This window comes from Chelmon rostratus, chromosome 17, assembly GCF_017976325.1.
Source record: "Chelmon rostratus isolate fCheRos1 chromosome 17, fCheRos1.pri, whole genome shotgun sequence".
NCBI lineage: Eukaryota > Metazoa > Chordata > Actinopteri > Chaetodontiformes > Chaetodontidae > Chelmon > Chelmon rostratus.
Window position 1 is genome coordinate 62,324 of NC_055674.1, and position 24,882 is coordinate 87,205.

Consider the following 24,882-nt stretch of genomic DNA (forward strand, 5'->3'; position numbering starts at 1 on the left):
CAAGTTTTTTATTGAAATAGAAGGTTCAAATACACACAAAACAGAAATAACTGTACACTGATTGAAGTTTTTATTTTAACGCACCCATCTACACCCTCTCGCTTTTCTCTCACAGTGTAGACTGACATTTGGCTTTAGCACCCACACAAGAGGAGGTGCATACCACGAAATAATGCAATTATGTGGTATGGTCTGGAGATAAATTTTATAATAAGTTAAGAGGGGCTGTCAGACAGAAAATAATTTGTCCATAGCCCCCTCGATTGTGTTTTTTTCAAGCTTCAGGTAAAGCACAAGGTCACAAAGTCATGAGGAGAAGGAAGGAGGTGTGGCACATTTCCAGAGCCAATACAATTCTTAGATGGGCCAACAGTTTGGTGAAAGCACTAACATCCACCTGCTTTGCAGTGATGATTACATTTTCAGCAGGAATCCCAAAAAATGCTACAAGTTATGCAATGCTACATATTTCTTAGCAGAGTTTTCAAAGCTGTGAAGTCTGGTTTAATTTTAGTTGCTGCTATGTGAATGAATATGTGTTTTTGCCTCCCCCATCACAGTAGGCAGTTGCTGGGCAACGGTTGAATTTGAGCAGCACTGCATTATGTGAGGATGGCATCTCTGCTGCCCCCTATTGGTTCAGAGGTCTTAAGACGCTTCACGCCTGCCTCCCTGGAGGAAATCCAACGACGACATGAAGTCGAGGAGAAAGAGCAACAGAGGAGGAAGGAGAAGAACATCGAGGTAGAAAACATATCAGCTGTCAATAACAAGTCATCAATAAACTAACAAGTATTTGATTAGTCGCCTCTCCTATTGGCTGCCTATCTGGCTGGCTGCCTCTCTGATTGGCTGTCTAACAGATAGCGGAGGAAAATCTTCCTAAACCAGCGAGTGACCTGGAGGCTGGGAAGCCCCTCCCATTCATCTATGGAGACCCACCCCCCGAGCTTCTCAACACCCCATTGGAGGAGCTAGATCCCTTCTACCAATCACAGAAGGTCTCTTTGAAAAAATATTTTTCCTCTACGGTCTGAAGAATAATCATTATCTGTGAAAATAATCCATGATGTCAACTTCAGAATGAAACTAAACGTTTGTTTAATTTGGTCATTTGTCTTACTTTCACATATTTCTGATCTCAGATCAGCATCATTCATCTTCAATTAAAAATAACAGTAATAAATAAAACACCATTCTCCCTCCGAACTCTGTTTGTCCTGTGTGTCTGTCTCTCTGCAGACGTTCATTGTGCTCAGTAAAGGAAACATCATCTACAGGTTTAACGCTGAGCCGGCTTGTTACGCGCTCAGTCCGTTCAACCCACTGAGGACCATCGCCATCAAGATCCTCATTCACTCATATCCTTTACGATGTTACACTGTAATCCTCCCTGATTGGTCAGTGAGGGAAATGTGCTTAGCAGCAGATTTATTGAATTTTAGCTACACATGGCAGTTTACTGATAAACCATTCCATAATAATGTGTTTCATCCTTAAAATCCAAACTTTATTTAGTATGTTCATCATGGTGACAATTTTGACCAACTGTGCGTTCATGACGATGAGTGATCCCCCAGCATGGAGTAAGACTGTGGAGTGAGTCATCACACACACACTAACACACGACTGGAGTGAAATCACAGCAGTGTTGCCCTTTGGGGCCCCCCTGTAGTTTTTCTGTGGGAACATTCTCAGCTTTGTATTCAATATTGAATATTGAATTGCCCACAGTAGGCCTCCAAGTGGGGGTACACTCTGCTTTGTGTGGGGTGGGTGTGGTGGCTCCAAAAGGTATATTTGCTGGGTGAAAATATTTGATCTCTCTCCTCTTTAGCATCAGCTCGGCATGTTTTTAGTTTTTAATAATTCAAAAGTATTTTTCTGTCATTGAACAGGTACGTCTTTACATTCATCTACACATTTGAAGCAACCATCAAAGTTCTGTCCAGAGGATTCTGTGTTGGAGATTTCACATTCCTCAAAGACCCCTGGAACTGGCTGGATTTCATGGTCATCAGCATGGCGTATGAGTCAATGACTACTGACATACACTTATTCATCACAGACTCCACAACAATTACACGCTGTGTAAAACATAAAACAGAATGCTTTATGTTTTACACAGCCCCAAGTTGTCATGGCAACCTCTGAGCTGAACCCACAGGCACAGCTGAGAGCAATTCATTAATCAGAGACTGACTACCTCTGATATCTGCTGTTTTCTCAAATTGCAGCCTTTTTCAATTGTCCACTGCTTCGCCATAGTTTCTCCTAGAGACTTCATTCAAACTTTAAAACGTAGATAATTTTGTCGGCTCAGACACACACACACACACACACCGCACACACACACACACACACACACACGCACATACAGGTAACTTGATTACAGAGATACACACACACAGAAGACTTAATGTGATTACAGCTCCTCAATCATTGCTCAGTGAAAGATGATCATGTCTATGTTGACAGAGATGGTTCCCCCCGCAGTAGCCCCCCGTGTCCCTTTCAAAATTTCCCAGAGGGAATTTTCTAGTTTTTAAATGAAGTGATTCATAAAGATGCTGATAATGTACATGATGTTGAAAATGATGATGACGGTGATGTTGGTCTCTCTGTGTTTCAGATATCTGACAGAGTTTGTAGATTTGGGAAATGTTTCTGTCTTGAGAACATTCAGAGTTCTTCGAGCTCTGAAGACCATCACCGTCATTCCTGGTCAGTGTGTGTGTGTGTGTTAAATCCACCTTAAATGGCCTAATGGCACCTTGTTACAGCCCAACCATCAAACATGTCTTTGTTCTTTCATTGATTTTACAAACAGTCCGTTTCTATGTCGATGACTCGATGTTTATTATTCTGACTGGTGGGTCAGTTTTTAACCCCAATCCCTCCCCACCCCCCCTCCTTCAGGTCTGAAGACGATTGTTGGAGCTCTCATCCAATCAGTGAAGAAGCTGGCTGATGTCATGATCCTGACAGTGTTTTGCCTCAGTGTCTTTGCTTTGATTGGTCTGCAGCTCTTCATGGGAAACCTGCGGCAAAAATGTGTCCTGATGCCACCCCTGTTGCTAAGCAACAACACGTCTGACATCAATTTTGACACAGGTTACCATGGCAACGACACCCACACCAACAATACAGGATCCAGCGATTTTGATTTCTACGAGTACATTAACAATCCAGGTATAATGAAGATGGCGACATTTGACAGCCTCATGGTTTGTTAGAAGTCTTAAACTATTTTTGATGTTTGTAGCTCAGTGAAAACTACAAGCGGTGGTTTTCTAATTTAAGCGTGAAGACTGAAGAGCTGCTGGTTCCTGAAGCATTTTTCTGTACTCAGTTCAAATGATTCTTTAATGGATGCCCTGAACGTTACTGAATGGACACCTAGTTTTACCTTCGTTTCAGTCTCTAAATAGTTCAATATCCATGATCCTCTGCTGCTGTCAGACAGTCAGAATGAATGTTTGATCAGTCAGAATGTGAAGTTCTTTGCTTCACTATTCGTAGTGAAATACACGGTACAAGTACTACTGCTCTAACATCTCTGACCATCTGTCTTTCTGTCCGGTAGAGAACTACTACTATCTGCCTGATCAGCTCGATGCTCTGCTGTGTGGCAACAGCTCTGACGCCGGGTATGTTCACGTGTCTGTCTGTAATTTCTACAATAATGATGTCATGAAAAATGAAGATGATGATGATGGTGGTGTGTTGAGGATGATGATGAAGTTGAAGGTGATGTGATGATGATAATGAAGATCATGAGGATGATGATTATGGTGATGAGGATGATGATGATGATGATGATGATGTGTTCAGGGTCTGCCCGGAGGGTTATGTCTGTCTGAAGGCTGGAAGAAATCCAAACTACGGCTACACCAGCTATGACTCATTTGGTTGGGCGTTCCTGGCTCTTTTCAGACTGATGACCCAGGACTTCTGGGAAAACCTCTTCCAGCTGGTCAGTAGCTTACTGGTCCCAGTACAGTGACTGGTCCTCGCTGGCTTTTGACTTTTATTTATGAGTGTCAGCAGGTACGATGTGCTTCCTCCATCAGTTGCCTGTTAGACAGTTAAAGGTTTGCTTTTCACTTGTCTGTCGTTCCACCTGTCTTTCTCTCACCTGTCTGTGTCTCCACCTGTCTTTCTCTCACCTGTCTTTCTCTCACCTGTCTTTCTCTCACCTGTCTTTCTCTCACCTGTCTGTGTCTCCACCTGTCTTTCTCTCACCTGTCTTTCTCTCACCTGTCTATTTGCAGACACTGCGAGCAGCAGGTAAAACCTATATGATTTTCTTCGTGGTTGTCATCTTCCTCGGCTCGTTCTATCTAATCAACCTCATCCTAGCCGTGGTTGCCATGGCATATGCTGAGCAGAATGAGGCCACCATTGCTGAGGCCAAACAAAAAGAGGAAGAGTACGCTCAGATCCTGGAGGCACTGAAGAAGAGAGAGGAGGAGGTCCGTTCTGACAGATTGTCATCTGTCAACAGCATTTAATCACATTGTAGAACCCAATAATTTAATAATTTCTTGGCTATGTCACTACCGAACTAGGACTTGAACCCAAGTGCACGACTCAGGAGACAAAGTGTAAATCAAACAATCTTTAATGACAAAGTAACAAAAAAAAATCGCTCTTTACAGAGGAAGACACAAACTATTCTAATAACTAAAGATCGCTCTCAAGGAGGAAAAACAAAAATCACTCTTACGAGGAAAACGACTGTGAAAGGAAAAGGCAAGGCAAAGTATCAAAATAAAGCAAGGCAAGACTATAGGATTTAACTAGACAAAGTAACAAAGAAATACAAAACCTGGTAACAAGACGTGGCATGGATTGGCGTAGGTTCAGACTGCACAAGACAAGACAAACTGGCCCGGGACAAAGGGAAACGCAGACTATATATACACATGAAACAATCAGGGCGGGGTAGACAATCAGACAGGCAGGAAGGACACCAGGAAGTCAAGGGCCTGAAATGAGAGGAGAGTTAGGTTTCACAATAAAACAGGAAGTCACAAGACAACATGGACACAGGGCAAAAACATAACATAACTTCTTGGACATGACCGGCTATGAATAGAATTATGTGGACACATGTCATAAATTCCGAAATATGAAATAAAATTCTGAACCAATAACGTCATAACTTTTTGCACACAATATAATGATGTTATTAGACTATTGACTGGTTATTGCATTATTTGTTTAGTTAAAAAAATATTACAGATGTAATGATTGTAGCTAATAATGATAATAATAATAATACACCTCTATCTTTAGGTTTAAGTTTTCTTCATTAGCTATAAATCATCATGACACAATCTCACTGTTGCATCTCTCAGATACCTGCTCAAAAACCTAAACAAGCCTTACCTCTGAATGTTAGTCCACACACACACACACACACACACACACACACACACACACAAACGTTGTGTAAAACATAAATAAAACAGAATGGGATAATTTGATAATCCTTTTTGATATATACTCAATTGAAAACAGTACAAAAATCAATGAAGTTGATGAGGTAAAACACGAACTATACATAACCTTCATGAACTTCATTGATTTTTGTAAATATCTGCTTATTCGGAATCTGATGCAGCAACAACATTATCATGTTGTCCCAACATCAAACAAGTAGGGACATGAGCAAAAACCACTGGGAAAGTAGTGGAATGCTCAAAAAACACCTGTTTGAAACATTCCACAGGTAAACAGGTTGATTGGTAACAGGTGAGAGTATCATGGTTGGGTCTGAAAGGGGCATCCTCAAAAGACTGTTCACAAGTTGTAGATTATAAGTGGATTGTTACATTATTGATATTTGCTACATTAACACGAAAATTATTACATTTTGAGCAGATGTTAAGTTAATGTTAGTTATCACATTCTTTTCCTTCACACACCTGAACACACACAAAGCTAAACATTAATTCTTGTTGTCATTACAGCAGGCGGCCTGTAGGGTGGCGCTCTTAGAGAAACAAGAATCAGGACCACAGAAGAAGACTTCATCTGCAGAAATAAAGAGCCACGAGCAAGAACACACTGCAATGGAAGGTATAAACACATATATACACACTAAATACATACAAAATTAAGTCAGTTAAGACATCATTACCCCCAAACTGTCCCACCCCCCTGAACACACGCACGTTTTCACAGCCTTTACAAACTGATTTTTATAGACTAGGTTATAGGTTCTAATTTACATTTTATTTGACATCACTGTGAATCAGTGTCACAAGCGCCTGGAACGGCCATGTTGGATAACTGCAGTGATCATTTACCAGCTGACCTTCTCACCCTCCGTATTCATCAGCACACACCTCATGTTTACATGTGTGTCACTGACACAGAGTTATTGTGTCTTTAAAATAGATCTAATGTTGGATTATCTCGTAGATTATCATGGCGGCGATTGTGAGTCATTTTATTTTGATGATGAACGTATTAATTTGAACCACACACAAGACAAATCAGACAGAAGAGGAAAGATGAAGAATGGAAGCAGAAACATGAAGTATTAGTGGAAACTGGTGTTGTCCTGCTTACTGGTGTCCAACGCTGTATGTGTTACGACCCAGCCTAGGGGAGCAGGGATGCAACATAAAAGAGTTCGGAAAAAAGACCAAACCAAATCAAAATCACTCCCAACGAGGTGCCAAAAATCAACCACAAATTTATTACTGAACAAAAAGAGGCCTGATGCACAGGTGAACAGCTACAAGAAAAGACAAAGAAACACAATACTGCAAATATATTTACAGTGCAACGAAGTTAGTAAGTCGAATATTTTTGAAAAACAAAACACCACAAAGAGCTATACGACACACAAAGCTACAGGACAAGGCTTGTAGCAGGAAACGCCAGAACCAAACACCACTGCCGCCAACTCGAGGCTCCACCGACAACTGGGGAAGACTCTGGTTTAAACGCCAGAAGCAGCCGCAGGGACCAATCAGATGACGCCATCAATAGGTGTTCGGAGGAGGCACGACCAGCACAGCCGCTACAAAAAGAGAGAACACTCACTCCAACTCAAAAACAGGGATTGTGTCATACCTAGCAATGGGGTCAACCCCGCCTCCTCACTGAGATAAAAGTTTCGGTTCCTTCCTTGTTTAGAGTAGCTCTGAGAAGTTTTCTACGTCACTTCTAAGCTACGGCTCCTTGCTAGAAATGTTTAGGCTAAGTTAGAAGCTCTCTGAGAAGACTCTCCAGGGTCTCACTCTTGTGATTACACATTAACTGTTTCTGGCCTGTAATGCTGTCAGTGATAGCATGCTAGCATCTATCAGATTTGTAACAAGACTTTTGACTCCTTCTATTTTTGCACCAAAGTCAAATTTCAGAGTGAGCTGATAAAATGCAGCAAAATAAAAAACTTGTTAACAGCCAATTAACAGACAGACAAGAGCTTATTTAGCAGAGCAAATGATGTTAAAAATACCCCCCCCTTCAACAGGCAGAAAGTCTGAGATGGTCTTTTGGTGAAAACTTGTTTTCAAATTTATCATCTGACTAACCTGCCACGTGTTTCAGACTTTGAGGACGACCAGAGGCCATGTCCTCCATGTTGGTATGCCTTTGCCAACATATTTCTCAAGTGGGACTGTTGTGGCTGTTGGCGACGGCTCAAACAGTGTCTCTACACCATCGTCATGGACCCGTTCGTCGACCTCGGCATCACCATCTGCATTGTTCTCAACACCGTCTTCATGGCCATGGAGCATTATCCAATGACAGAGGACTTTGAGCATCTTCTGAGTGTTGGAAATCTGGTGAGTGATGAAGAAAAGTCAGTCAGTTTCAGAGGTAAGATGAAATTACTGCCAGAAGTAAAGAAGTAGTCTTGAAAATAACTACTTGAGTTCGAGTACAAAAGTTTCTACAGAACACGTTTCCCATTTCTTTTATTGTCTGTGGATATGAATGGTATCATTTCAGCCACAGATGATCTTCTTCAGGTTACAAAGTGAACATGCACCAGTATTTATGGACAGTCTGCAATTACAGGTCATCATCTGCTACATAAACACTTTTTCACTCGAGTGACCAAATATCACCTTAATACATTATGTTATGCTCCATTAAATACTCCAATAAGTAAAAATATTTTAAAAATGACATTCTTTACTTGCTGTCTATGACATAAATGAGTTTCTCTGATGAGCATGGACCATGTTGTCCTTTATGTAAATAAGTAAAAGTTAGTCCTTCAACTTCCAACATGGACGTCAAAGTCAAAGACTTTGTTAAATATTGAAAAAGTAAATTATTCCTGAACCTGAACCAAAGCCTTTTCATAAATAAAAACCAACCACAGGTGGGACTCAAAGACTCACAGACCTTCTCAGCTTTTATATAACATTACTGATAAGCATAAATACAACAGACACACATAGTGCTCTCTGTCAGTTCTCTGAAGTACTGACCTGAAACCAGCTCAGTGCACTGTGGCCTGTTAATGTGAGCCTCATGTGCAATTTCTGTTAAAACTGTAAAATTCTGACATTTGACCTCTGACTGCCTTCAGGTCTTCACAGGGATCTTCACCGCTGAGATGGTCCTCAAACTTCTTGCCATGGACCCATACTTCTACTTTCAGGTCAGAGTTACTGTTTGTTTGTCACCAGCTCAATGATCATGACTGACAACTGTTACCATGGTAACACATGTATGTGATTGTTCTGTTGCCATGGATACAGGTGGGTTGGAACATCTTTGACAGCATCATCGTTACCATGAGTCTAGTGGAGCTGGGACTGGCTAATGTTCAGGGCCTGTCTGTGCTGCGCTCCTTTCGATTGGTCAGTGTGACATCATCATTGTTGCTATTTACCAAGTAAAACAATCAAGTTGTTGTTTCCTGTCTCCTCACCTGCCTGTCTACCTGTCTCATGTCCAGATGCGAGTGTTTAAGCTGGCCAAGTCATGGCCAACCCTCAACATGCTGATAAAGATCATCGGGAACTCAGTGGGGGCTCTGGGGAACCTGACTCTGGTTCTAGCAATCATCGTCTTCATCTTTGCAGTCGTTGGCATGCAGCTGTTTGGAAAGAACTACAAAGACTGCGTCTGTCGCATCGCACTCGACTGCGAGCTTCCTCGCTGGCACATGAATGACTTCTTCCACGCCTTCCTCATTATCTTCAGGGTCTTGTGTGGAGAGTGGATCGAGACAATGTGGGACTGCATGGAGGTCTCAGGTCAGACCATGTGTCTGATCATCTTTATGATGGTTCTTGTCATTGGGAACCTGGTGGTGAGTTACTCTGTGTCCTGAGCCTGTTTCAAAATGTCATTAATTGTCCAGAGTTCAGTGGGCCAGCTGTTGCTACAGATGCATCCAGCTCAGTGGTCGGTGGTTAGGGTTTCTGGTTGAATGAGGCTGACTGGGAACAGGAAGCGAACAAAGTCTGAAATTTCTAAACCAATCAGAACTCAGATCCTGAATATTCTCCTGCCCTCTATGATCCTATATCTGTACCTGGTTTTATTACCCATTCTGAATCAGTTCCTGGATCCCTTCATGGCCTTGTTGCCAGTCCTTAATCTAGTTCTAAATTTGTTCCTGCCCTTGTTGTCGGGTTAGGGTTAGTCTGTTCCTAAATCTTACTCTGGTCATGTTTCAGGCCGTGATTTATTTGGTGTCTCATTTTAGGTGAATCTATCCCTGACCTTGTTTTAGGTCTTGAATCTGTTCCGGGCATCGTTTCAGGTGCTGAATCTGTTCCTGGCCTTGCTGTTGAGCTCATTCAGTGGTGATAATCTTGCAGCTCCAGAAGATGAAGGGGAAAACAACTTGCAGATAGCCATAAACCGGATCAATAGGGCTATGGCCTGGACCAAGACGTGGATCCTGGAACATATCTGGACTTTAATGGGAAAGAAGAACCACATTAACCCAGACCATCCAAGTAAGGCCTGACCTGTAACTACAGCAAAGACTTGCTTATGAATCTTTCTTTCTAATTATTGGTGGTCTGTGTTGACTTTTTATGTTAGTATTCATTTGTATCCATCCTGTGTTTCAGGTGTTCTGTTTGGTTTTCAGAATTTTTATTTACTTTTTCTTAGTATTTTATGAATTCAGACTGGTTTGGCGTTCTGTTTCTCTAAATCATCCACTTATGACTGAATTTTATGTGATTTACTGATTTTTCGTGTTTGTGAATCTCATTGTCAGCAGTCCACAATGGGGAAGAAAACAGGACGACGAAGGAGCTTTCGGCTTTGACCTTTGTGTCTTCAGACCAGGCAGTGTCAGAAGTCGAGTCCCTCGGCTGTAACTATGACAACCTGACCAGCAACTACCACAACATTGCCTTACTAAGGGTCCCCATTGCAGAGGTTGAGTCTGACTTTGAGATGCCTGACAATAATGATGACGAAAACGATGAAGAGGATGAAGAGGAAGAGGAGGAAGAAAAACACTCTCAGGTAAATACGGTTCTATTCTTTCATTGAAAAATGAACTTTAAGTTGTGGTGTGACGCTGCATTCACAGATACAACATGTATTTGGGGCAGCCGGGGTCTAGAGGTTGGAGAAGCGGCTTGTGAGGGTCACCAGTTCGATTCCCCCCACCGGACTGGCAGAGAAACTTGGGTGCAGTGGAGTATCCCCTCCCCTCTCCATTAGCCGGCTGATGTGCCCTTGAGCAAGGCACTTAACCCCCCCATATGCTCCCCGGGCGCCTGATGCGGCAGCCCACTGCTCCTGTGTGTTCACTGCATGTGCATGTGTGTGTTTACAGTGATGGGTGAAAAGCAGAGAACAATTTCCCAGTTTGGGATCAGTAAAGTGAATTAAAAAAAAAAAAAAATGAAAATGTATTTAATGAGGTCTCATGGAGACTCATTGACCGGTGGTTTGAGACATTCTGTGACGCTCTACAATCTGTCATCTGTCTGGAAGGCAGTCTGTCCAACTTCAGTATTAAGAACAATTAAGATAAAATGAGATTTTATTAATCCCCTATCAGAGAAATTTGGATGTTACAGGCAGCAGGCAGTAAGAGAATAAAAATTACAACATACAAAATAAAAAGTTGACCATACATACAGTATATATGGACATTTTATACAAAAGAGCTATAAAAAAATATGTTGCAGGATATAAAAATATTATTGCCAATGGAAAGAAAACTGAGAATTGCACATGGCTTTGAAAAAACTGCACATGGTGGGTATGGATAAATTAATTGTTTTAAATTTGAAAAATGAAGTGATAAACTGAGGCTGCTTCTTTCTGCAATAGACCTCCATAAATAACAGTGATGATGATGATATTGATCTCCTGTAAGCACGGTGATAAACTGCATCAAGTTGTTTTGAGGTGGAGCAGCATGAGAATAAAGATTATCTTCATGTTCCAGAACAGTCGTGATGATTTACTGTACAAACAGGTTTTATTCTGATAGAAGAAACATCTTTATTTAAGTTTCTGAGCCAGTTGCTCCACATGCTGTCTGTCTGTCCGACAGCTCAAGACAAATTCACAGGTATTTCAATGATTTTGACAGTTTTAGTTTACAGCCATTCGGTGTATGGAAAGCAGGACGATACAAAGCGGAGTTTTGGGTTCTTGAGAGTAAGAACATTTTGTCTTGTACATGTGAACCATACTGATGTGTTTGTTCAGTGTGACGAGTCCTCCGTCTGCAGTACTGTGCAGAAACATCCTGAAGTCGAGGAGGAAGAAGATGATGAAAGTCATGATGGAAACACACCTGAGGACTGCTGGAGTGACAGTATGAGCCCCCCCACACACACACGCACACGCACACACACACATGCACACGCACACAGGTCAGTCAGTGTAACAGACTTGGCTGTGTTTAGCATGTGTTTATGTATTTGATTTTTTTAGGCCACTATTAGTGCGTTTTTTAGTCGTGATTGTCATTTGTGCTTTTTTTCTTTTTTCTTTGCTATCTCATTATAGCTTGCTGGCTAACTTTGTTTCTAGCTTAAGAGTCTGAACACAGAAGTTATGGACCTGTGGTAGCGTTCCCTCTTACACAGTGGATGCAGCAGTCTGTTGCTGAAGGGACTGCTTAAGACCCCCACCATCTCATGCAGGGGGTGAGAGGGGCTGCTAATGATTGATGTCAGTGGCTAACAGCCTCCTCTCACCCACCTCCTCGATGCTATCCAGAGGATAGTCCAGGACTGAGACAGCTCTTCTGACCAGTTTAGTCTCTTTCTGTCCCTCTCAGAGCTCTCACAGCCCCAGCAGACCACTGCGTAGAAGATTGCAGATGCCACCACAGTGTGATCAAATGTTCTTAACCATGTTCTGCTCACTAGAGAGGACTTCAGCCTTCTTATCAGATGGAGATGACTTTGGCTCTTCTTGTACAGGACGTCTGTATAGTTAGCGAGCTGCTATTGGAAGTTTTACAAAAGAAAACGCAAAGACAGGTGAAGCGTTGAACGATAGCTCGAACAGGTGGTCTGGCTCTGCTGCAGGAGATGTAAAGATGTCTGTAAATATGTCAGTCTTGAGTACACTATAATGTAACCGGCTGATTCAAATAAAACATTTGTTTGTGTGTATACATTTCAGAGTGTTACCAACGCTGTCCATTGCTGGACATAGACACATCCCAAGGCAGAGGGAAAGTCTGGTCTAACTTCAGGAGAACCTGTTTCTCCATTGTAGAACACAACTACTTTGAGACCTTCATCATTTTCATGATCCTGCTAAGCAGTGGAGCTCTGGTAAACATTACTATACAATATTTTAGATTACTGATTTATACCTGATGAGTGATAACAATACGATCAGTGCTGATACTTTTTTATTTGCTTTCTTGTTTTTGTTTTAATATATATTTTATATTTATATCTGTAAGTCTGGCTGCTTTTTTTAGTCCTCCTCGATGGTGGTTGGTCTGTTTGATCTGATTACTTGACTGAGCAGCTCAGATCTGATTGGTTCTCAGGAATGTGTGCGGTGTGAGTACTAACCTGTGGAGACAACATGACCGAGAGCAGAGTGCTGATAAACTGACCACAGGGCTACTAACATGCCTGACATGGCTCAGAGTGGACCACAAAAACAGCTGTCGTTCTCTACTACTAACACGGCTGGTGCACATCGCACAGGTGAGATTAGCCTCAACTAACTGAGAACTTTTTAAAACCGTGACAGACCCTCAAACAATGACATGATCATTGTGATCATAATTCATAATGATGACATAGTAAACAAAAAAGATAACACAACATGACTGACACAAAAAACATGAAATTGCAGAGCATAATCTAAAATAATACAACATAACGCAGCCTAACGTGACATCACATTAAAGCACAACATAACATAATAGAACAATAAAGAAAAGCACAACCACGACAAGTTTATTGAATAAAGTAGAAGTAAAGTGATGTCAAACCTGGTGCTTTTTAATTTCACATGATTATGGAAACTTTTTTTCTCTGTCTGCATGTAAAGTAAACTCTGAGGCCTAATCCTGTGGCTGAGAAACTGTGATGTATGTCACCTGTCAGTCAACACCTGTGCAGGCGATGATCTCTGTCTGTATGTGAGCAGGCATTTGAGGACATCTACCTGGAGCAACGTGTCATCATAAAGACGGTTCTGGAGTACGCGGACCAGGTGTTCACCTACGTGTTTGTGGTGGAGATGGTTCTCAAGTGGTTTGCCTACGGATTCAAGACTTATTTCACCAATGCCTGGTGCTGGCTCGACTTCCTCATCGTAGATGTAAGGACATGAATACCTGCAGAAGAACAGAACCACAGTCAGAAACACGACAAAACACAGCCTGTCTCTCTGTTCCAGCTGTGTTCAATAGTCTGCTGCAGCTGACCTGCAGTCAGATGTCGTCACCAGGTGTGCTGTGTCTTACAGGTGTCTCTGGTGTCTCTGACAGCAAACATTCTGGGATACTCTGAACTGGGAGCCATTAAGTCTTTGAGGACTCTGAGAGCCCTGAGGCCCCTAAGGGCCCTGTCTCGCTTTGAGGGCATGAGGGTGAGAAAGGCGCTTTATTCACTGACGCAGACAGACAGGATGATCAGCAGGTAACCTGTCCGCCTCTCTCTGTCTGTCCGCAGGTGGTAGTGAATGCCCTGGTTGGAGCGATCCCGTCCATCTTTAACGTGCTGTTGGTGTGTCTGATCTTCTGGCTGATCTTCAGCATCATGGGAGTGAATCTGTTTGCAGGAAAGTTTTATTACTGTTTTAACGAGACGTCTGAGGAGATATTTAGCTCTGAAGATGTCAACAACAAGACCGAGTGTCTCGCTCTGATTGAGGCAAACTCCACTGAGGTCCGGTGGAAGAACGTTAAGGTCAACTATGACAACGTGGGGATGGGCTACCTGTCGCTGCTGCAAGTAGTGAGTCTCAACACTCAACACGTGATTTCACAAGGTGCAACTTGTTGTGTTCAGTTAGTAACTGCGCTATTCTGCATTATAGCAGAAACTGTAATAGAGGCAGGAAGTGAAGTGTGTTGTTGCTTCGCCTGTAGGCCGTGATGGATCCTTATTCCTCTTATCAAAAATCAGTGACCATCCTACCTGCTCCTAACTAATTTAACATATAAACACTACACAAGCGATTCAGTCTTATATAAGAAACCGTGAAACCACGAGACCTGACGTGTTATAGCATCATAATAACCACTTTGTTCTGACTAGAGTATCAATAACCCCAATATCGAAGGATACACCACCTGTCTGTGTTTGTTAAGCTGAAGTGTGTCTTTGATTTCCTGTGAGTCACAATTCAAACTTTTATAGTTAATCCTTTAACAGTTTAGAGAGATAGCAGCCTGAAAAGAGTATCTGAGCTAACATCCTTTCCACTGTTAGGTCAGGGGTCGGCAACCGGCCCCCTGTGGCTTTTGAAAATAATGAGTATTTAATCAACATGTACTTCATTTTAGTTCAGTTTTTAAAACAAACACCTCACAGATGACAGCTTACGATCCCGTGTAAAGATGAAGGTGACGGCAGATGGCTCATGAGTGGTAAAGCTTGCCGACCCCTGTGCTAGGTCGAACTGTAGTGACTCAACTTTTTCTGTTCAGCTGTCTGAGTGAAAACTTGTCTTAATGAGTTTCGTCTCTTTCAGGCCACATTTAAAGGCTGGATGGACATCATGTATGCAGCGGTGGACTCGAGAGACGTCAGTCCAACAATTAATAGTTTTAAAAATTCTGATACTAATACTGGTAGTTATTCTGGTATTGATACTGGAATTGGTACTGGTACTTCAGCCATGTTTCCACCAAATGCTTTCTGTATCCTTAAATCTAACTAATCATTGTTTCCACTGCAGACAGCACTCCTGAATGAAGGCAGGCTGGTACTGGGACTTTGGGGCTAACCCATTTAACTTTTCCAGCATTTGGGAAATAACAGAAAAGACTTCTCTTGGTTTGAGAAGATACTGAATTTTTGAACACTTTCGCCTGTAACGTACTTTTACTTCCAGACTGCTAACTTCCTGCTAACCTTTTCATCTGCTGTGTTCAAGGCACACTGACTATGCACTGAGCTATGTCTCACTGTGGTCAGTGGTCTGCAGTGTTTGAACCCCACCTTTTAGTACTGGCTCAGCTCACTTAGAACCTCAACAGGTTGTTAACAACCAAACAGGACCGAGTGGAGTGATCCTGTTGATCCCGTTGATCCCGTTGATCCTGTTGATCCTATTCAGAACTGTTGACAGTTCTAGTGTGGAACAAATGAACTGGGCTGCTTGATGGAAACGTGGCTGTATCCTGGCACTAGTACTGGTATTAATGTTGGTACTGATACTGGAAATGTTACTCATACTGCTATTAACATTACTACAATTACAGATACTCATACTGATACTGCTACCCTACCATTGTTCTAATCATAACAGTAAAATATCAGATCTACGTCAAGTTGTATGTGTGACTTGACTCTGGTTACCATGGTTACTATACTGAGTGTGTGTGTGTGTGTGTGTGTGTGTGTGTGTGTGTGTGTGTGTAGGTGGAGTCCCAGCCGATGTACGAAGCTAACCTATACATGTACCTTTACTTCGTCTGCTTTATCATTTTTGGCTCCTTCTTCACCCTTAACCTCTTCATCGGAGTCATCATCGACAACTTCAACCAGCAGAAGGCCAAGATATGTTTCTACTCACTGACAGCCTGTTCAGACTTTAAGAGTTTAAACTGAAAGATCACCTGAGCTTTGTCCGGATTCAGTGAATAAATATTGTTTTCTTTTGTCTTTACATGGGAGGAACAGATATTTTCATGACGGAGGAGCAGAAGAAATATTACAATGCCATGAAGAAACTGGGCTCGAAGAAACCTCAGAAACCCGTTCCCCGACCTGAGGTCAGTTCAGTTTTTTCAGTAAATAGAATTTAAAGATGCATTTCATGCAGTTTTCAGTGCTTTTTCCGGGCTACCATGATGTGCTTTTCTTTCTGTCTCACTAGAATAAGTTCCAGGCTCTGGTCTTTGACCTGGTGACCAAACAGTTTTTTGACATCTTCATCATGGTGTTGATCTGTCTTAACATGGTAACCATGATGGTGGAGACGGACGAGCAGAGCGTGGAGAAAGAAATCATCCTGTACTGGGTCAACCTAGTCTTCATCGTCATCTTCACCACCGAGTGCACTCTGAAGATCATCGCGCTCCGGCAGCATTATTTTGCCGTCGGCTGGAACATCTTCGACTTTGTGGTCGTCATCCTGTCCATTGTTGGTGAGATGGCGAAGGGTCTAGTGATGTCATTGTCTTATCATCCAGTCTCTTGTGTCAGAATGTTTTCTCTTTCCATGTCTTAAAATTTAGGAAATGGGCCATTAAATTTGACCTGATGGTGGTTTTTTGTCTAGTCTTCACATTTAGTCGTGTTAATACAACAAACATTTTCTCTTTAGCCCAGAAGAGGAAAAAATGTTCCATTTTGCCATTTTTTTCTTCCCCTCAGGCCTCCTCCTCGCTGACATCATAGAGAAGTATTTTGTCTCACCCACGCTCTTCCGTGTGATCCGATTGGCTCGTATTGGCCGAGTTCTTCGCCTCATTCGTGGAGCCAAGGGGATCCGGACACTGCTGTTCGCCTTGATGATGTCACTTCCTGCCCTCTTTAACATCGGTCTCCTCCTCTTCCTCATCATGTTTATCTTCTCTATCTTTGGCATGTCTAACTTCGCCTATGTTAAGAAGGAGGCCATGATTGACGACATGTTTAACTTTGAGACATTTGGGAACAGCATGATCTGTTTGTTTATGATCACAACATCAGCTGGGTGGGACGGTCTGCTGAGTCCCATCATGAACACCCCACCGGACTGCGACCCCCACATAGAGAACCCAGGATCGACAGTCAGAGGAAACTGTGGCAGCCCGGCTCTCGGTATTGTCTTCTTCACCACTTACATCATCATGTCCTTCCTGGTGGTGGTCAACATGTACATCGCCATCATCCTGGAGAACTTCAACGTGGCCACAGAGGAGAGCACTGACCCTCTGTGTGAGGACGACTTCGAGATGTTTTATGAAACCTGGGAGAAGTTTGACCCTGACGCTTCGCAGTTTATACAGTATAGGTGATGCACACCTGCATTAGAGTCCTGCTTTCTGTGAACTCAGTCTTAATCTGGCGAGTTATTGATCACAGTCTGACTCCGATGTGTTGTGTTTTACAGTAAACTATCAGATTTCTGCGACACTCTGAAGGAGCCTCTGAGGATTTCCAAACCAAACACCATTAAACTGATTCACATGGATCTGCCTCTGGTTCCTGGAGACAAGATCCACTGTCTGGACATCCTGCTTGCTCTCACTGCTCAGGTAACATGACCTGGTCACATTTTTTTTTCATGTTCATCGTTTTCATGTCACATTGTGTTATATCATATTACATGTGTGCAGGTTTTGGGCGATTCAGGAGAGATGGATGCTCTCAAAGCCAGCATGGAGGAGAAGTTCATGGCCAACAACCCCTCAAAGGTTCTATTCTATTCTGTAGTTTTACCTATTATCTTAATCCATGAGAATTTCATATAATCCAATACAATACTGGACGTGTTCAGATGATGTCAAAGAGCCCTCAGGCATGAATTTATTTTAGAGGAAGATGACTTGTTGGGGTTTGATTCTGGATTATATCATGAAGAAAATAGAAATTATTGATCAAAATTTGCAAAAAGCTTTCTACTCTGACCTTTCCTCTGTTCAAATATTAGTATTAATATTACTCAACCCCCACAAATGCGACGGAGGTCATTCATTGGCTCATTCTCACATCTGAGAAATATCCATCAACATTGACCAAGACTGTTTATTAATTTATCAAATAATAATGATGACAGTAATGATGTCACAGGTATTTATTGTTGCCTACAGGTGTCATATGAACCAATCAGCAGCACTCTACGGAGGAAACAGGAAGAAGTGGCGGCAACGGTGATCCAACGAGTGTACAGGAAACACCTTCTGCAGCGGACCGTCAAACTGGCATCGTACAAATACAGAGAGAAGATGGAGGGACGGCGAGCTGAGGAGTCGCCGCCGGAGACTGAAGGACTTCTCTATAAACGAATCAGTCAGCTGTACGGAAATGGTGCAGAGACAGAGGAGCCTGTCTCAGGTGTTTCAGGTGAGGATCCCCCCACCTGGGTGGAGCTTCAGAGTGAGTTCCTTCTCCACACTGCTCCTCCCCTCAATGCCCCCACCATCCTGCGAGACGAAAGCCTGAGGGAGTCTATTGTCTGATGGAACAGCTGTGGTGTTTCCTGTCGGAGAAGCCATGGATTATCTCTCTGTAAACTCGAGCGTCTGTAAAGACTCAGCAGAGCAGCATTAACGCTGCAGATCTTAAACCATCGACGCCTGAAAAACTGCTGCAGCTTTTCTGGAACTGTGTCAGTCGATTCTTTGCTCTTCTGGCTTTGCACATGAAAACATTTTATTACTGCGTCTGCGTCATTTCCTGCTTGTGCCTAGTTGTTCCAGGAGTTTTTCATCGTCTAACAGAGCTCTGTCTTTGCAGATAAAGTATAAAAGGCCAGGTGATTTTACCCTACCAGGTGTATATCATGCTTGTCACTTATAGCTTTGACTGGTCCACAGTGTTCTTTAACATGTTCAGGAGTCACCTACTGTGACCAAAGAAGTATTTTAATGAACATTTGAGATGACCAATCCTGTGGAGCTATGCAGCGGTCAGATCTAAACTAAGCTGTTTGTCACGATGCCAGCTCGTGGACATTCTCACATCTGCTTTGTTTCCTGCTGCTTAACGGCCTCCTTCGTCCTTTCAGATCTGCAGTAACCCATTTTCCCACACCCCCTCCACTCTGCCTGTCAGCCCTGCAGAATACAGATCCTCTAATGTGCTTCCACCTTAGTTTCAGTCTGCATGATCCCCCACCTGCCATCATCCATTATCCTGAAGCCTTTTGAAGTTCTCTTCTACATGTCTGGCTTTGACTTTTGCCTGTTTTTGGACCACAAGCAAACATGAAGACTTACTTATTTAGTCTCTGAGTCGAGCGTCTGGGTTCAGACCTGTTTCTCTGTTGAGCCGTTACACGGTGAGACAGAAACGTGTCTTTGACAGTTAAACAACCTGATATGTTGGATGAAGTTTGTTTGAAAGTGCTTTAGTGATTTTTGACAGACCAGACAGCCAATGGAAGAGCAGCATTTGAACACACAAGATCTGTTTCAAGATAACATTTGATTTCACTTAAACAGAGTTCAGGGAGATTCAAGAATGTTTCAGGGAAAATCAAAACTACTGAAGACAGCTGCCCCCACAGCTGAATGAAAACACTCCTGTTTTTAAATTGGCTGTGTAATCACATTACCAAGCTGTTCCTGCTGGCCCTGACGTGACTTTACGTGTCATCAATCACTTGTCATACATCTGCCGTGCAATTCCATGTGGCCATCGGGTTCTACTGACATTTATCTACTACTACTACTACTCCACTACAATAAACTCCAATATCCTCTAAACAAAACAAAAGAAACACTCAAAAAAATCTGATTTCTGAATTCTGATTATTTGATTCACCGACACATTTAACAGAAAACGAGATTTTTATGTGAAACTGCAACAAATGAACATGAGTTAGACATTACACTGGAGTGATAACAAGGTGAACCAGCCAATGGACTCTTACATTAACAGCCAATCAGAGCTGGTTCAGACTAACTGAAGCTGAACATCATCAAACTAACTGAGGAAAAGTTTCCAGGCACATTTAATCTATCTGTGGACAGATCAATGGACAGATCTATAGCAGGTCCACTTTGACCCCGGACTCTCTGATTGAAGCTACAACAGGTGACCAATGAGAACAAGGGTCGTGGTTAGAGAAAGGTCAGCCCTGAGGCCAGTGGAGAAACTTTATTTAAATCTCCTGCAGGCCACAGCAGCAGCTTCCATCTATTTAAAATAATATTTAATCTGTCTGATTCTCTGTTTCCTCATCGCTCATCGTCCTTCTCTCGCTCAGTGCCAACCATACTTCACACTAATAACAACCGAGGTGAGGTTGCAGTATTATTAGATTTTTTTAATGTGTAATGTGACAGTAACGGGAGGTCATATTGTGTTTTGGGGGTGCAAGCCATTTAAAAATGAATTCTGTGGTCTCAGAAAAGTTTGACAGTTGACAGTTCGGATCAATCAGTTGGTTTCCTCGTGTTGCACGTTGATACGTTTCATTGCTGTTGGTTACCATGACAACTAACTATTATAATGGAGCTAAAAGAAGACACTGTGAGTTTTTTTCTTTCTTGGGCTCTTGTTGTTGCTTTGTTTTTGTTTTTTGCAGAAACTCTGTTTATGAGATGAATATCAGCCGTTACTCACTTTGGCATTATCTCCTCTGACCTTCCTGTCTCACAGCGTAAAGCAGGTGAACATCTTCACTGGAACATCAAGAGAGAGATTTGGAGGCTCTCACTTTTATTTTACAGCTGTAACATAACATGATGTCTCATTATGATGTTACTTATGAAAAACTACCTGAATACTGCAGTCTGTGGTACAAAGTAGAAAGCTGCAAACATCAAATACATTTATGTGTTTATATATTTGTAGTCTGTAAATAACAATGACACGTGGTTCCAAATGATAAAACCGACAACTGGGAAAGTCAACTTTAAACAAACTAAATGTTACAAACAAAGGTGAGTTAAGAGAAGTGGTGATTTAATACAAGTTGATCATTAATGATGAGCTCTTTCTCCATCACTGAGCGGATCAGTCTCTTTCTTTCTTTCTTTCTTTCTTAATTCTGTATTATTTTATGTACTTTTTGTATGATAAATCAGTAATTATATTAATCTGTGCAGTAATTCTTGTTCACCTCAAACACCAGTTGTTTTTCATCTTTTGTTTCTTTAAGAATTCACTCAGAAAGATGAAGTTTGTTAAACTGTGATGTCTTGTTGCTAAGAAGCCAACGCTTCATGTGATTGGTGGATGAGTGTCGGCGTCATCAGCCGACTGATTGGTCAGTTTTTGGTGTTTTGAGGATAATGAATGACAGACGTGACCTGTGAAGACAAATTGATTAAAGTTTCAAACTCTCCTGAAAATGTTTCTTCTCATTCTTTAGGCTCACCTGATATTTGCACCTTTACATCTCTGCATGTTTCCTCCTGCACACCTTTGCACCTGTACAGCTTTACATCTGTGCATGTCAACATCTGCACACCTGAGCATGACATTACCTGGACACCTGCACACCTCTGTATCTCTACACGTTTACACCTACACACCTGCACCTACAACTTTATATCTGCACATGTGAAATCCTGCACATCTCTACACCTGTATATGTGTTCATGTTGCACAGCTATACAAATCTATATCTGCACATGTTAGCACGGGTACACCTGTGCATGGCATCACCTGGATGTCTGCACTCCTGCTTTCATTGCTATGATGTTAATTTTACATAAAGACTGAAGTATTCATCCCCCTGAGCCGTGGCCTCCACTTCTAGGCCAAGAGGATCACAAGTAGTAATGATTTAACGTTAATTTAAACATGATAGTCAATGTGACCTTTGCTTTCTTCAACTGAGCCTTGCAAAAGAGACAAAGCTTAAATGTGAAAGTAACCTTATTCTTAATTTTTTCTAAGAACCCCATGAGCAGAGTGGTCGCTAGTCTTCCTGTGATCCTTATTAATAGATCAACAAAAATACAAATTAAAGTCGCACAGTATCAATACAACCATGCTCAGAAAATATATGAAATAACTCTACACATACAGCAACAACAACAGCGACCCATAGCTTAAAAAAAAAAAATTAGCAAAAACACACCAAAAAAAAGTAGAAAAACAGGCAAAGAGTTACTGATCAGCTATAATACCAATAACATTAATGATAAACTATTTAATTTATGTTTAAACCACTTCTTGAAGGAGAATCTATTTTTGACACATTTGATGTTACTAAGATGTTCCAGACTGAAGAACCTCGACACAGAACAGCTACAACATGTGAGGACATGAGGACAAGGTACTGCCAGCTGACCAGAATTCACCTGCCTCGTCCCACCCCATGATAAAAACAACAGTGAAGACATCTTTCACAGAAGAAGTGTGGTGTGTTATTCCATATGACAGTTTGCATGAATAACAAAAGACTTCCACAGTTAGCCAGGATAGCCGTGTATTCATCTCACACATTAGTGCGGTCAGAACAAAGAACGACCAATCTGGGAGCTCTGTTCTCTACAGCTGCTTTTTAATATATTTATATTTTTCAGCATCATTTTAACAGACGACCAGGCAGTACTCCAGGTGTGACAGAACAAGTGCTGTAGAGGCAGGGGTGTATTTCTCACCTGTCACTAGGTGTGTATGTGTGTGGGGTGGAGCTGTGGGTGTGGTTGAGTGTGTGTCGTTGGAGAGAGTGATTGCCTGATGAATATTACCTGCACCTGCCTGTGAATTTGCTTGGTCCAGGGAGAGAGGAGACCATCATATAGTCCAGTAATGTCCAGCTGCATAGAATGTTTGTTGAAAGTAACCTGGAAATGAAAGGGCTACGGGCAACGGCTCTGTATTCCCCTCTCTGTGGGGGGGGTCTGAGCACTCTGAAGGACCTCAGTCTCCTCAGGAGGTGGAGGGACTCTGGCCCCTCTTGTACAGGGCGTCGGTGTTGTGGGACCAGTCAAGTTTATTGTTAAGGTGAACACCCAGGTACTTCACTGTCTCAATGTCCTCCCCCTGGATGTTCACTGGTGAGTGTGGTGCTCACCAGTGAACATCCAGTCCACAAAGTCCATGATGACTGACCGGTGCTCCAGCTCGTTCCCCTCTGACACACAGCCCACGGTGGGGGGGTCATCAGAGAACTTCTGAAGATGGCAGCCGTCTGTGTTGTAGGTGAAGTCCGAGGTGTAGATGGTGAAGAGGAAAGGTGAGAGGACGCTGCCCTGGGGTGCTCCCGTGCTGCAGACTACCACCTCTGACTCACAGCTGAGCATTCGCACGTGCTGTGGACGGTCAGTGGGGTAGTCGATGGTCCAGGCAGCCAGATGTCTGTCCACTCCTCTGTCCTCCAGCTCCCCCCCCAGCAGTGCCGGTCTGATGGTGTTGAAAGCACAACAATGGACTTGTCCGTGTACAGCTAAGAAGTGCAGACTAAGGAGTTCTTCAGGTGTGTACGTGGGACGCTCGGAGCTGTGGCTGAATCCAAAAGGGGTCTCCGACGTGGATCCAAAAAGTGCAAAAATCAACACCAAACAAAACAAAAGAGTAATAAAAGTTGGTTTCCCACATGCAGAGTTGCACAATGCTTCACCCACTTTAAAGAAAGATAAAGAAGAAGAAGTGTCTTTTTACAAAACAAGGAAAGAAAACAGGGGTCAGAGCAACCATAACCAGCTGCTGGTCATCCAGCGCCATCTTGAAAGGAAAAGTTTCGGTTGCTGTTCTGCCAAATACAGCATATTTATTTCTGTTCAAACTTGTTCGTTTTCACCCATTCGGTAATGATGCAGCTCCACGTGTATGTTCTCTCTCAGCTCTGCTCAAGTTTGTGATGCACAAAACAATGCTGAGCCACCCTCAGACATCAAGCAACCATTCACATCCCCTGAAAACCGCCTGAACATCCTGCAACAGAGGGAATGACTCCATCCCCTGCCTGGCTCAGAGGCAGCGCCGCAGCTGTTGTTGTCAAATCTAAACGGGCAAAGTTCAAAGAGAAAGACAAGAAGAGCAACAGCTGCCAACAGATCCGACATTACTTATGATTACGTCACACACCCTGAACACACACACACAGTTTCCTGTTTCAGTCGAGTGTTTCAGAGGAAATCTCAGCTGACACGCAACTCAACGAGTTCGTCTCTCAAACTGGAAAGATTCACTTCAACGTGTTCACACACTGAAATCACTGCATGCTAATAATAATATGCATGTTTATAATAATATAAAGCAAACCTGGAGGTCCATATGAAGCTTCTACACATTATTAAAATAAATTCTTACTAATCTGGTTTTGTGAATGGCATTATGTAGTAGTTATTTAGTTTCTGAAATATTTACAACAGAAGAAGATAAATTGACTAATCAAAAATTAAAGGATGCAGTAAAAATGACTGGATTAAATATCCAGTGTGGCTCAATACAGCACCGACATTATACTGAGTAAGTAAATAAAAATATCAATGTATCAATAAAACTTGTTTTTTTCAGTCTGTGGGGACTGGATTTCAAGATTTCACCGAAAGATCGGTGGACAAGTTGAATGGTCAATAGGCCAAATAATTATTAGTAATAATTACTGTTTTTTATTGACTTGTACAGATTCATCAGATAGTTGTAGAGTCCA

General features: G+C 42.3%; 1 protein-coding gene across 1 annotated transcript; it reads left to right on the top strand.

Moving 5' to 3' along the window:
* Positions 1-612: 612 nt before the first annotated feature.
* Positions 613-18,784, top strand: scn4ab (sodium channel, voltage-gated, type IV, alpha, b). Its single transcript, XM_041956228.1, has 30 exons — positions 613-744; positions 864-1,001; positions 1,243-1,361; positions 1,510-1,599; positions 1,899-2,027; positions 2,633-2,724; positions 2,920-3,192; positions 3,587-3,650; positions 3,835-3,976; positions 4,275-4,475; positions 6,030-6,087; positions 7,573-7,811; positions 8,567-8,638; positions 8,739-8,840; positions 8,939-9,295; positions 9,752-9,950; positions 10,223-10,473; positions 11,677-11,785; positions 12,604-12,758; positions 13,594-13,767; positions 13,915-14,037; positions 14,121-14,405; positions 15,145-15,198; positions 16,038-16,175; positions 16,286-16,390; positions 16,495-16,765; positions 16,995-17,616; positions 17,716-17,860; positions 17,942-18,019; positions 18,416-18,784. The coding sequence occupies exons 1-30, from the start codon at positions 613-615 to the stop codon at positions 18,782-18,784; spliced, it is 5,286 nt and encodes a 1,761-aa protein (XP_041812162.1).
* The last annotated feature ends 6,098 nt before the right edge of the window (positions 18,785-24,882 follow it).